This window comes from Solanum verrucosum, unplaced genomic scaffold (assembly GCF_900185275.1).
Source record: "Solanum verrucosum unplaced genomic scaffold, falcon-dt-bn FXZP01000032.1, whole genome shotgun sequence".
NCBI classification, from domain to species: domain Eukaryota; kingdom Viridiplantae; phylum Streptophyta; class Magnoliopsida; order Solanales; family Solanaceae; genus Solanum; species Solanum verrucosum.
Window position 1 is genome coordinate 614,408 of NW_026020569.1, and position 15,469 is coordinate 629,876.

The 15,469-nt window shown below is 29.6% G+C and overlaps 1 protein-coding gene across 1 annotated transcript; it reads left to right on the forward strand.

Annotated features, from left to right (window-relative positions):
- The first annotated feature begins 1,704 nt into the window (after positions 1-1,704).
- On the forward strand, positions 1,705-2,780 carry LOC125810808 (transcription factor DICHOTOMA-like). Its single transcript, XM_049490296.1, has 2 exons — positions 1,705-2,448; positions 2,541-2,780. The coding sequence occupies exons 1-2, from the start codon at positions 1,764-1,766 to the stop codon at positions 2,579-2,581; spliced, it is 726 nt and encodes a 241-aa protein (XP_049346253.1). The 5' UTR covers positions 1,705-1,763; the 3' UTR covers positions 2,582-2,780.
- The last annotated feature ends 12,689 nt before the right edge of the window (positions 2,781-15,469 follow it).

Consider the following 15,469-nt stretch of genomic DNA (forward strand, 5'->3'; position numbering starts at 1 on the left):
GAATGTAAAATCTCTATTATAATGCACTTATCGTCCTAACCAAATAAATCCCTAGTACATGTATTTTAACCTCTTATTGCAGGTATACTGACATTTTTTACTTTTAAGTTGTTAGTTTCACCTTTTATGCACAGTAACATATAGTTATTTCTGACCTAACTATACATTTTTTAAAAATAATTAATTGAACTCGTACGGACAAAAGTGGATATGTGTAGCGAAAACACAAAATTAGCCTAGTTACGCCAATTAAATAAAACATTACAATTTTATTTACTTAGTTCAATATTTAACGGTACTAGGATCTAGGAGAGGTTAGAATCTTAAGAGAGGAATTCCTAATTTTTTAAAAGTATTTTAGGTTTACTGTTGAGGAAGATGTATAAAATTAGGGTTTGGTTGATGGTAAATTGAATGAACTCTGACGGAACCACACTACTAAAAAGAAACTGTGATATATTTGTCGGCTTGCTTAGGATGACAGACAAAAGTACGAGTACCTATCCACAATTTATTCACACACTCCAAATATAAAAAGCTCACCGCCTTAAAACTTAAACGTATACCCTATATATAGCTACTGCCCTTTTAACCCTCCCCACACCTTCATCTGCATCTCATTTTAAGTGATATACTTTTAAAGAAAATTGTATAAAATAGCAAATTATTAATTCAAATTAAATGTTATAGCCATAGTTTCTTTTATTTGTAATTTGCACAAACATTTCATGTTTTTTGTCATTCCATTTGTATACCGAAATATATAAATAGATCCAAATATACAAATGTAGGACCCAATTGTATACCGAAATATACAAATGCAGGACCTATTTGTATACCAAAATATACAAATTCATGACCCATTTGTATACGGAAATATACAAATAAACCCACCCAAATACATATATTTTTTTATGTATATGTATACTGAAATATATAGATTAATAGCCATAACAAACATAAAGTTTGCTATGGAGCCCAATTATATAAATTATAGCTATAACATACAAATATAATTTTTATGTTTGCTAAATCTAAAATTTACTCATACTTTTATGCCTATATAGTAGACATTTGATCATGAAAATTTAAAAAAATAATTGAAATCTTCTAGTTTGATTTGGAGTTTGATCAAAGTTTTTGCAGTTAATACTTAGAATTTAAATATATTTTTAATATTTGAACATGAAATATAATTTAAATGCAATTATTATCTAAAAATATATATAGAATTTTCCAAAAACAAAATAAATTTAAAAAGTTAAGATTTTTGTGTGTTTTTAAAATTTCAAATACAACTTTAAAGTTATAAATTATCTTGTTAAGATAAAATAAAAAATAGAATTTACTTTGAAACAGACAAAAAAAAAAGTGCATCACATAAATTGAGACGAAAGCAACAATATGGTCTTGTATCCCCAAGCTTTTGTTGGGTTCCATCAAATTAATATCTTCTGTTTGTCCATAAATGTTTTGCCTTTGGCTCTTCATCAGTGGCCACTGTCAATTTTTAGGATTTCCATCACTTTCCATGTCTTAAAGTGGATGAGGGCTAAAATTAATTTGTTTCCAGTACTACACATTTTCTCAGCTAGCCCTTCAAATTCTTTCCTTGATCGCTTTCTTTGTAACAGTATTTTTTCGAAAGGCTCCCATCAAGCTTGTGAAAGGGCAAAGGCCAATATAATGCTGTACTACTAGTTAGTATTTAGTGCTTTCTTTCAGCTGTAAACTTGTTCTTCAACAATAAAAGAAGAAAAAAAATGTTCCCTTTTGGAAACAGTAGTAATGGGAATCCTCTTCTTCACTCATCTTTTCTTAGCAACCAAATACTTCTACATCAACATGACCTTCCTACTCATCATCATTACTTAGGAGCCTCAAATGGTCACTTAATCGACTACTCGTATGCAACTAACAATTTGGTCATCAACAAGAGTAAAAAACCAGTGAAAAAGGATCGGCACAGTAAGATTTTGACATCACAAGGGAATAGGGATCGGAGGGTGAGGTTGTCGTTAGGGGTTGCTCGTAAGTTCTTTGATCTGCAAGACATGCTTGGTTACGATAAACCAAGTAAAACCCTTGATTGGCTATTTACCAAGTCTAAATTAGCCATTGAAGATCTCATAAATGATGTGTCAAAGAAGAGTATTCTTGATACTCCTTCATCTATTAATAACAATTCGGAATGTGATGAGGATATGATTGTTCCTCTTGCTGCAGTGGATGAATTAACAAAAAAAGCAAAGCAAGAGAGAGATTCAAGGGCAAAGGCTAGAGCAAGAGCTAGGGAAAGAACTATTAAGAAAATTTGGAACCAAATTGCTCCGAATAGAGAGGCTACAGCTTCACATTACAATAATTCAACAAGAAATTGGAATCATGACGACGTTAATCAAACAATCATGGATGCATCTACCATTTGTTGTACCTCATCACCGCAAGGTAAAACTAAACTATTAACATTGTTCTACTTTATTACACAATTTAATTGTCATTCCGATATATAACTTCAATTCTCTTTAATTAATTTACAGTTCAGAAAGCATGGGATTCATATCACGGAAGCCAAATCTGAAGGGAACAGCGTAAGCTAATTAAGCAAAATTTCCTTCCTGTTTAATTTTCTAGGTTCGGTACTACTATATAGTGCCCTTTATGTGTTTTTGTTTTTCCGATTTCTCTCTTAAGTTTTTGTGTACTTATAAACTTTGTTTTTGTAACTCAACTTTATATCTATAATATATGTATCAACCAGTACACCAAAAGTTTTACAAGTTTTTAATCGACTGTATAATTACAAGCAAAATAACAACTCATTGAAGTTAAAAAGCAACTAGAGAGAACGTTACCTGGAATTCGATCTGGGGAAATAACAGGTAGTCCATTGAAACTGAAATCATTTCCAAGTCTAATTTTCTCCTAAGTTGAATGTTGAAGAGCTATGAAAAAGGATGGTTGATCTCCGGCTTGGGTAGTCCTTCCTTGATGATATATCTTTTGGGGTTTAGTTAGATCTAAGAGTTATTTTTTTTACATGGTATCAGAGTATGACTCATCCCAATTAATATTTACCGATGATGGGCCCGAGATTAAATTGTCCATTCACCAGGTGTTCAGCCTTGGGCATGAGGTGGGTGTTGAAGACATCCCATTGGGAAAAAAAGGATAGGTCTACTTATATGGACTTGGGCATGGTATTAGACCTGTTCAGTTTAATGTTTACCAATGATGCCCCCCCTAGATTTAATTGCTCACGCACCAGATGTGAAGTGGGGAGTTGAAGAGTCCCCGTGGAATTTTAAAAAGGATGGGTAGTCTCCTTATATGAACTAGATTTTGGGCACAGATCCATTTTTCTACAAATCCATGGTGAGATTCCTTAACCCAGACACATCATTTGTAAGTTTTCTGTATTCCAAAGACATGGGGCAAAATTATGTTGAACTTTAGCTTAATAGAAATTATTTTAGGTGGAGGACCAGTAATTTTCCATCTTGACAAAGAAAATATAATAAACCATAATTAAGTATATATAAAACCCAGCTTAAGGAAAATTTTGAGTTGAGTGATAACTTAACCCTGGAAGAACTGGTGCAGTCTAACAGTCACAATGTTCTCTTCTCCTACAGTTGTAAGCCTTGTATGTATCAGCCAAGAAAAGAGGTCAAGTTAATTGCATATTAATACTACTGAAACTTATTAATGAGATTAATACAAATCTGCCACTCTCTGATAACTAAGTTCAACAATTGCTTACATCATACTAACCCTAGCTATTGTATTTCATAATTTTAATTAACTTGGCCCAAATGACAAAACTGATCAAGATTGGATATTAATTCAATCTATTATACTCCAATAATTTAGTATTGTGATATCTAACCTAGAAAGCCTATTTGTCTGGTCAAAGGCACATTCTTGTCATAGGACTGTTAAACAAGTTTTTATTCCTTTATTTTTTCTTTAAGTTGGCCTTTTTCTGATTTTCTTTTTCTTCCCAGCTTTAGATGAGTATAGATAGTAGGGTTGATTTATAGTCCATTCCACAGACATATTAAGAGCTGATTTAGGTCGTATTGAGAGCTAGCGCACATAAATTAATGTTCTGCGTTGAAAGTTATGAGTTCAACTAAATCGGCACCAACAATAGTACATTCACCCCTAAGTGTGAAGGCACCAACAATACCCCAGAAAACTATAACTGGAATGATAATAAGAGGGCACTAACTTGCATGTGCACATCATCCTATCAAAAAATTTAAAAGACTTCTTCTACTTTTACTGTTTTTCATATTACTAAATGCTAGCAATATAAATGCCTAAATTAATTACAATTTTCAATGTCTTATGTTGCATTATATATATAGTTGTAAGAACCTGGAACTCTGCTGCACCAGCAGAACCAGATAGAGATTATTTAAAAAATTAAAGATGCCAAGGTTCATACTTTGTCACAATACTCTTTCTGTTTCAAGTGAACTGTTCTTCTTTCTGTGTTTATTTATCCCAATTTTGTTCACTTTTCTCAGAAGAACTTACTCCATTTCTCTTATAGTACTAAAGTAATACTCCATTTTTTCACTATAATACTACTATCAAAAAGCATTCTTCCACATACATATACTTATGGTTAAAAAATGATCAAATAACTGAAAATTTGAACTTTCTCCATTTTTTGTGCCATTTCCATTGGATTTAACATATATATTTCGGCAATGTAAAATATTTAATAATTAATGTAACTAAAATTTTAACCTCTTATAACAGGTGATCTATCTTTTTTTTTTTCTTCTCTTTTTAGTAGTAGGATCTAACTTCTATATATGGATAGTGTAAAAGGGTACCTTAATTTTTTGAGTCCCACAATTGATCAATAATTTTTTTTTTTGCGTGGAAAATTATGAAGTACTTTGAGTATTTTTTTTATCGTCAAAAGAATATAGTTAACTAATTCACCGGAAAAAGACCTAACAATCTTGCATTGGTTTCTCTAAAATATACTCAATCTACTTTTAATGGTTCTCTCTATAAGAGCCCATTGGTATTGCGATTAAAAACGGCTTATTTTCAAAAACACATTTTTAAAATAACTTTTTCAAAATAGCTTTTCAGAAAAGTGTTTTTGTAATTTATTTTAAAAAGTGCTTATGAGAGTCAAATTACGATTAAGGCAAATATTAAGATTGTTTTATAGAGAGAAACTACTTTAAACATCTATTACAAAAAAATAAATTAAAATGTTCATATTCAAATTTTCAATCAATATTATACATTTTTTTTTAAGGGTAGAAATCTTTAATTGTTTTTTATTTTTTTAATTCTTTCCTAATCTTACAAAAATATTGTTGTTACCTTTTTCTTTGTTTCTAATTTTGTAAAATAATAAATAAAATAGAGAGAGAGAGAGATAAACATTTTAGACTTGAAAAAAATATTTCTCCTTTGTTTTTTTTAAGAAACATAAATTTTTAGTTTTTTCCCAATTGCAGAAAAACTGCTTTTGTTTCTATTTAAAAGCACTTTTACAGGTCTGCCAAACCACCTATTCTTTTTTAAAAAAAAATGTTTTTTTCTCAAAATAAATGCTTTTACACCCTAACAACAATGTCAAACAGGTTCTAAGTCTTTAGTATACTTGTTAAATTAAGTCTTAGGTCTAATTCACACTCCAAAAGCTAGCTCAAAAGGAGGAGGATTGCCCAAGCCTTATAAGGAGTCCACCCATCTCATTAACCACCGATGTGGAACTTTTGTCATTCTTTAACAATACTTTTACGCTTTTATATTTCTTCTTGTTTCTATAAGAGATTGGTCGACTTAATTGTTCTTAAAGACGAGCTACACTGCTACAGTGTAGAAATTTGCTATATTTGTTTTTTCTCGGACACCAAATATTTTAAAAAGTATATTGAAGCATCAAACAAGTATTCTCAAATCAAATTATCTACTTTTTGAATCAGACATTATTTTTTCACTCTTTTTAGTATTGTTTGCGTCTATGACTTGTTAGGCTAGATATTTGCTAGAGCAACTTTCACATATAGCAAACACAAAAATCATATTAGTATGTTATAGCTATAGTTTGCATAATTGCGCTTCATAGCAATCATAAATATGTATATTTCGCTATATATATACAAAAGAAAGCAATTGTATAATTTATTTCAGTATACATATACAAAAGATCAATTGTATAATATGTGTTTGTATAAAGTTAGAAAGAGAGGAATACAAAAGAAAACTGGGTAGAGGAAGATCGTATTTGTATAATCATAAGTGTATAGGACGAAAATATATACATTTGTATTTGTATATACAATTTTCTCTCGCTTTATACAAATACAAACGCAATGTATACATTTGTGTTTGTATAAAGTAAGGGAGGTGAGTGAGAGTGGCGAGCGAGATCTGAGAGAGGGGAACGAAAATATATGTATATATACAATTTTCTCTCGCTTTATACAAATACAAACACATTTTATACATTTGTGTTTGTATAAAAGTGAGAGAGTCGAGGGAGACTGCCCAGCGAGAACGAGAGTGGCGAGCAAGATTCAATAGGAGAAATAGCAAATTAGCAACAGTTTGCTATGGGGTACAATTAAATCAAACTATGATTATAACATTTAATTTGAATTTATAGTTTGATATTATATATAATTTTCCCTATTTACTATGTATATATACATATATTATCTTAAATTATCTATTAGAATACAAAATATGTCAATAATTAGAAAATATGAATCCGATTATTGAAAAAAGAAAGAGAAAAATTAATCTTTATTACAAAAAAAGAAGCTCTTAGATTTTAAAAAGTAAACTTCAAGTGAAATATATATATGAATGTTTTTACAAAAAAAATAACTAAGGCCTCTCATTGAAACGCGACTTTAGTTCCTCAAAAAGTATTGAGTCGCCCCAACTTTTACCATAGGTTAAATTACATGCACTAAGGGGTTGGTTTGTTGCTATTTAGGGTTATGCACGGTTAAGTTATTTCTGTATCCCCTCCGTTTTCATTTACTTGTTCACTAATCTAAAGACCTGTTTGGTCCCAAGAAAAATTGAGAAAAACTTGGGAAGCGGTGTTTGGCCATATAATTTGGCAAATTTATTTGCCAAGAATCCTCAGTTCCCAAAATACTTAAAAAAAAACTAGTATTTCGGTCAAGTTTAATATTTGAGAATTTTAAAAATTACTCCAAACTTTTATATTTTATAAAAAATACCCGTCATTTATTGATTCCAACTAATATTTGTTACTACCTCCTCCAAAAAAGTTCGAGTTCTAATTTGAGTGACAATTGAGAAAAAAGAACAATTTATTTTAAATGAGTTATAATTATAATTGAATCAGTGACAAGTTTGAGTATGCGATTAATGTATTGCTCTTGTCCATACTTTTATTTTGTTGTTGTTGATTGTTATCAATTATATTATAAGGTTATTTTTAACATAATATATTTATTATAAAATGATAGTACAAATTTATGGATATTTTTAATAAATTTTACATCTTATGAGTATAAATCATATTTTTTAAATTAGTCAAATATTCTTGAACAAATTTGGGGCCAATAAAAACATGGTGAAACTTCACCCAAATATGATTTGCCTAGAATATTTGAGAATTTTGGGTCAAACGCTAGCTAAAGGTAGATTTTTAATTGTCACTTCTACCATAACAAGAAAAGATAATTACTTTTCTATTTTACACTCAATATTAATTACTCCCTCCGTCCCATTTTATGTGGCAACATTTCCTTTTTGGTCAGTCCCAAAAAGAATGTCACATTTCCTTATATGGCAAGTTTATAAAAGTATAATTCCTCTTTTATCCTTGTTGGTCCCACTTAATCTTAAAATAATACTCCAATACATTTATGAGGAGAGAGAAAAAAAGTCTACTTTTTAAAGGGCAATTTGGTAAACATTTCAAAGTCTTCATTTATTTCTTAAACTCCGTGCCCGGTCAAATGTTGCCACATAAAATGGGACGGAGGGAGTACTTATTTTCCAAATCATTTTTCATATATATATATATAAAAGAGAGAGAGAGAGATTATGTAGTAAACTACTCATATTAATCAATATTTCTAGGGAAAATTACGCGTATAAGCAAACATATACTAGTTAATTAGTTAACACAACTATAATTTGCATTAATTACAATTCGCGACCTACTTTTAGCTATAATTATGCGGCTCAACTTTTTAGTTTTGTATAATTCGCACATTTGTATAATTCAGAATTTATATAATATAATTTGTATAACTTTTGTATAATTCAGAATTTGTATTATATAATTTGTATAACTGTTTAAACTTCTAATGTTTCGTAATTGCATACATTCGTGATTTCAAGTTTATACAAAAATAACTAAATCATACAAATGTACCCGCAAATTACACAAATGAGACATCTTAAATTATACTTACAACTAGGGGTGTACAAAATCGAACCAAACCGCAAACCGAGTCAAATCGGAAAAAAAAAATCCGACTAGTGGTTGGTTTGGTGTTGAAAAAAAAAACCGGTCTATATTTGGGTTGAGTTGGTTTTAACTAAAAAAAACCTACCAGAGAGACCAAACCAACCCGACATTATATATATAATTATAATTTTTTTATTTTATACATAAAAATATTTACTTTGATATCATTTTTATATATTTCTTATACTTTTTCATAATTTTTATCTTTTAATATATGGATAACGGTCTGAAAAATACCCCAACTTTGGTCGGATTTGCTGTTGCGATACTAAACTTTCATAAGGACCTATTACCTCCCTAGACTATTTAATACCATATTTTTTACCCCTTGAACTATTTAATAGTGTATTTTAAAGGTATATATGTGTCCACGTGGACACATTACTATTTATAATTTTGCATTAGTTTTTATGTCCATGTGGGCAAATATATATGTTTAAAATACGGTATTAAATAGTCTAGGAAGGTAATAGGTCCTCATGAAAATTTAGTATCGCAACAGCAAATCCGACCAAAGTTGGGGTATTTTTCAAACCCTTATCCCTTTAATGTATTATTTCAAGTTTGAAACTTAGAATTTTGAATGGTTCCATAAAGATTATAGTCCATATATGTTGGTAATTATAATAAAACTTAAATCAAAATCAAATTAATACTAATGCAAAAAGAAAATCAATTTAACACTAAGAATGACAATAATATTGAATATTGTTCTTTGGTTTTACATTAGTTTAGACAATTAAAGTACATAATCTAATTTTAATTTCCTTTAGTCATGTAACTAATACTTATTAAACTTATTTTAGCATGATTTAGTACTTCTAAATTATGACCATTTTCATTATGACTTGTTAATTTGCAATATTTGTTTTACGCGATTTCATTATTATTATTATTATTGGATATTTTAGTGTCATTAATCATATCATTGTTTGTGTTGTATTCTTAAAAAACACCTTAGATAGTTGTATTTTGGTAGGACTGAAGAAATATTTGAAGTACAAGTAAATTATATGTTTGTATGAATACTTTAGTGGAAAAACCCGAAAAAAACCGAGTTTTATTGGTTTGGTTTGGTTTATAGATTTAAAAATTCGACACAAATGGTTTGGTTTGATATTTGAAAAACCCGAACCAATCCGACGATGTACACCCCTACTTACAACCCGTAAATATGCAAACCATAGCTATGGAACATAATTAAATTTATTATAGTGACTATTTGTGAAAGTTTCCCTATTTTTAAGGTCATGCAGAGTCTAATGGACAAGTAAAAGTAAACAGATGACGTATTAGTCTAGTTATTCCATTTTCTATCTTAATAAAACAATAAATAGATTTCCACATAACTTACACACGTACTATTAGTTATGTGTGATTGATTATAAGGTAGCAACCAAACATGGTACTTTATGTGTTGAAATTTATATTCCCTTCTTCCACTTTTATTTATCATGTTGTGCTTTTTGAAAGTCAATTTGACTGATTTTCAAAATTAAATTAGATTACATTAATTCAATATTTTAAATAAACACATTAGATAATCAAAAACTATACGAAAAATACTATAAATTGCAATTTTTGCATATCAATATGATGAGAAAATACATCGTAAAATGTTAATCAATGTTCTTATATAATTTGACTCTAAAAAAGAAAACCATAACAGTTAAAAATAGATGGATGGAGTATATAATACCTAAAATGCTATACTAATTACCAAACATGATATTGTTGTTAATGTATGAATAATTTACTTCCTAACCAACAACTAAACTACTCCTAAGTCCGGATTGTATAAGATTCATTTACATTTTCCAAGAATTTAAGATAAATCTTTTATTCTAGATTATCAATTACACATATTATAGAAAATGGCTTGTAAATTGTAGGGGTGAGGGTCTGAAAAATACCTCAACTTTGGTTGAATTTGTTGTTGCGATACTAAACTTTTATAAAGACCTATTACCTCCCTAAACTATTTAATACCGTATTTTTTACCCCATGAACTATTTAATAGTGTATTTTAAAGGTATATATGTGCCCACGTGGACACATTACTATTTATAATTTTCCATTATTTTTTATGTCTACGTAAGCAAATATATATGTTTAAAATACGGTATTAAATAGTCTAGGGAGGTAATAGGTCCTCATGGAAGTTTAGTATCGCACTAGCAAATCCGACCAAAATTAAAGTATTTTTCAGACCCTTATCTCTAAATTGTAATTACATATTTTGGTATTTTAATTTATTACCCCATATTTAGGGATATTTACCTCGTTGTTGAGCTACTGTTGTTGTATCTGGCAATACTGTTCATTAATGTAAATGTGTCAATATCCTATTCAGTTTCACTAAAACTCCTGCAAAACCTTTTTTATGCCAAATATTGATCGTCTCCCAGTTAACTGAACAACAAACTTCCAATACAAATCATTTGGTTGCTCTTTCTTTGACTACTAGCAGATAACTCTATGTGCACCCAATTTTTGAATAACTGCATTAGTTTTGCACTTGTAAGATTAAGATCGATAATACTTATATTGATTCCGTACAAGTTCTTTATATTTTAGTATAATAAAACTAAAATCTTTCATGTGAAGTTAATGGACTATATAATACTTATAATTTAACACTAGAAAAAAAAAATTATTCTCAGATTGTAAGCTAAATTTTTTCTTTTGGATCTGGATTTCAACTTACGCCCCTCAACTTTAATTTAAAAATCAAACACACAACCCACCCCCACCCCCCACCCCCCATCGCTCTATTTTGACCCATCTTATTTTTTTTTAAAAACGTTTACTTTTTTTCATTTTGAATAGTAAAATATTACTCTAAAGAATCTTTTCCAAGAAAAGAATATTGTACGAAGAAATAGTAAGTTGATCAAAAGTAAGAGTAGCAAGAGAGTCAAGTAAATAAACCAATTTTAGCCCTTGATCGCTGAAGTTAGCAATATGAGCAGTAACCTTCAGTTGAAAATTCAGCTTATTATAAGACGTACAATATATTTGGGAAGAAAACAAGGAAAAAGTTCAGCTTATTATAAGCCGAACAATTCAGCTTACATTTTTTTTTTCAATTTTTATGTTCAATTGATCAATTTTTTTAGAAAATATTTTTTTTAGAAAAATAAGCTACACAAATTACATTTTATATAATTGGTAATGTCCTTCCTATCATCCAACACACATCATTTTCACCTCTAACCCCATTTCGATAGTCCCATCCCCACCACCCCAGAGTACCCCTACTCTACCTCCACCTTACTGTATATCTACTCATCTAGATTATGTATAAATATATTTAGGATGATATTTTAAATCATTTACTTCACTATGGAAGAATCCCTTTCTACGCTATGTTCTCAATAAAAAGTCATCATTCTTAGGGATGTCAATGAAGCGGTGCGGGTTGAGCTTAACCTACAAAAAATTTAATTCGCCCCGCCCCGCTCGACATAACAATTTTTTTCATTTTCGACCCGCCCCACCTGCATTATCTTTCTATTCATTGTAAGGAGGAATTCTCATCTATAAATAGTGATGTCTTCCTTTGGATATTTAAGAAGATGAGATACAAGAGAAATAGTGTAAGAAATAATGAAAAGTGTTATATTGTGTATATTGAGTTAGTGTAGTGAAAGAAAGAGTTGAGACAAAAGAAAATATTCTTAGTTTTCAACTATATTCACTATACAAACAAGAGAGTAATTATATGTTGAAGAAGGTATTCTTTTGTGGAGCTTTGGACTTGCAACTAATCCGGAGTTGTTTGAGTTGTACGATGTTGTTGTGCCCTTGAGGGGACAAGTCAAGAGTATTACTGCTGGATCGGTATAGATTATGCTGCAGTGACTTGAATCTCTTTAAAGAGAGCGAGATATTCGTGCCTCAACCTAAAGATTTATTTATGCATTTTTATCATATTATTTCAACTATAAATTACTTTTCAAAAGAACATTTTTCTCCATACCTAGCACACCCATAACGAAACTCAAGTCTCAAGTACTCTAGGAATTTCTTAATCATTTGTACCTTATGACTCTTTGGAAGTTAAAAGGAGAAATTCTTTTAGTTTTAGTTTTGCTTTTTTACCTAAAGACCACAAGAGGAATCAAAGATTTTTAGTTTATAGATTATGAATCATAACTTTTTTGACATGTCAAGTTTTAAACAAATTATTTCACTTATACATATTAAATAATATTCTCAAAATATAAATACAAGCTAAAATGCTAGTGCTGTTATACACAATTAGGGGCTATGCGCCGCCTGAGGCCCAGACCATTTTAAGTTTTGAGTATCCTCTACACCTAATGATATCTACAAATTTACCACACTGATCAAACATACTGACGTGCTATTAGGCATAAAACACAATTTTGTTGTCAAATTTCAGTTGATATTTATGCTCTCCAATTTTGAATATTTATAAATAGACATTTAAATTTACAAAAAAATTAATCAAATAAACACATGTATTTACGTAACATTCAACAGGACAATACACATCCCACGTAACATCCTTCATTTATGATACTACGTAAGACGTGTATATCTACTTTTGCATACTCAAAATTAAAGAGAATATATACATACAAACTAATGTCAAGTAAAAGAGAATATTTGAAATTATAATGTTGAAAGAAATGAGATTCATATACTTACCTTGAACTTCTTCAAATAGTTGCTTCTGATGAATCTCCTTTCCAGATCAAAGCATTATTATTTTAGATATACAGTGATGAAGAGAAATTGCTAGTAGTAAAATATAAATTTGAGGTGTTACCTTAAGTTTCTAAGTATTAACCAGCTGGTCAGAGTTATGCTCTGCTGGAGACCCATGAGTCACAATCCTCTCATTAAATTACTCTATTTATTTCACTTCTGGGGTCAAATTAAGGCAGACATGTAATGAGTACTATAAGTACTACTCCTATATTTAATTTAACATAAACAAATACTGCAGGTTTATATATTTTAATATTTATTCAATGACATCTTCTGTACAAATACAATTCTACAAAATAAAAGATTCACAACCTAGTTTTGACCTCTACCGTATATCCTCGAAAAGAAACGACAAATTAAAAATTATTAGCACGGGAATCCAAAGGAAACATCTACTCTTTGCTAATTACTCCTATTAAAGATGTAAAGACAAGCAAGCACGGAGGAAACGTATTATTTTTGGTTTCCTACGAGGTATTCGATATTCGTGGAGCCTCACTAATTCATTTTTGAGGACGGCTTTCCTAATATTTTTTTTTTCATATTCAAAACTTGAACCCGAAACTTCTGATTAAGAATGGAGAAATTTCAACCATTTCCATCACAACTCATGTTAGTCAGAAGAAGAGGAATTTCAACCACTCCACCACAACTCTGATCAGAAAAAACATACTAGACAGGAGAAATAATTTAGTTTTCTGATTTTCCTCAGTAATTAAAATTAGAGGTATTTACTTCCATTAATCACAAGTATAAAAATCTGAGGGGTCGTTTGGTAGAGTGTATTGGAGAAAATAATGCTTGCATTAGCTTGATGCATTATTAGTACCTTGTTTGGTACACTTTTCTAACCTATGCATAACTAATGCTTGTATTAGTAATTAAAATTAGAGGTATTTCTATGCATTAGTAATGCAATGAGTTCTAATGCATGCATTAACATTATTAAAGACACAATTATCCTCAAAAACTTTTTTTACATCCTTTCCATTATATTTGTTGAGGATATTTTTGTAAACAAATTTTTTTTCTAAAAAAACTATGTAATGCATAATATTTTTAGTACACCAAACCTTTTTTCCTGAGTTATCAAATAAAAGGATCCCAAATTTATTTATTTTTTAAAAAATTGGTACACCAAATCAAACATTGCATAAAAAAAATCTTATCATAACTAATTCAAGCATAACTAATACAAGCATTACTAATGCAAATATTACTAATACACTATATTTTATATTATTCTTGTACACTCTACCAAACAATCCCCAACTCTTATAAAGAGAAAAGTAAAGGCCTTTCCAGTACTAATCAGAAGATTTAGTAGGCCTTGTACAATATCTCTGTTAAAGATTGATAAAAAAAAAGTATTTCATTTGAAGATTTGAAAATTATTTTTGTGAATTGAAATAATGAATCAAATAGCGAACATTTGTAATTCGATGCAACGTTAATAGAGTCGTCTAATTAATTTATCTGAAAAGTTAGTGTTAGACTGTCACTGCGCTCTCCATCGTCTTACTTAATTATATATTTGACACGTCTCCTCACGTTTAAAACTAATACGTTAACCTTACTAATAATGATTGTTAGTAAACTTAAACCCAAGACTTTTATCTACTTGAATATCATATAGAATTTCGTAACCATATTTCATCTTGATTTCTTCAATTTGATATGTATCTACGCTCCAAGTCTACTTGTAGAACTAGAACTTGTATGTACATGATTTAATTTAGTTTTATTATTTTCAAGTCATCTTCATAAAATCGCAACCTTGTACAACATGATTGGATTTAATTTGAAGCATGGCTCATAAAGCAGACCAGATGGGACAGGTGAGATTTGTTTAATTAGTTTAATGGATTCTGGATTTTTTTGAATATTTTACTCTGCAAAATTTGACCGAATATATGCACAAATATTTACGTTGGAGCTGCTTATCTTATTCTTAGGTTAGCCATCAATGGTTATTTTTAATGAGTTACCTGCATACTCTATTATTTTACTCACGTCAAATCATATTATTTTATGTTATATAGCTTTAGGTTTTACAGATGAATTTAAAATGTCTTACACGAGACTAATCAGAGATACTCCGCAATTTTGATTTTTTTAAACTTTATCCAAAATAGTGGCGGAGTCAAATATTTTAATAAGGATTCAAAATCCAAAAAATAGACACATAAAGTAGTCAAAGGGGGTTCAACATCCACTATATATACC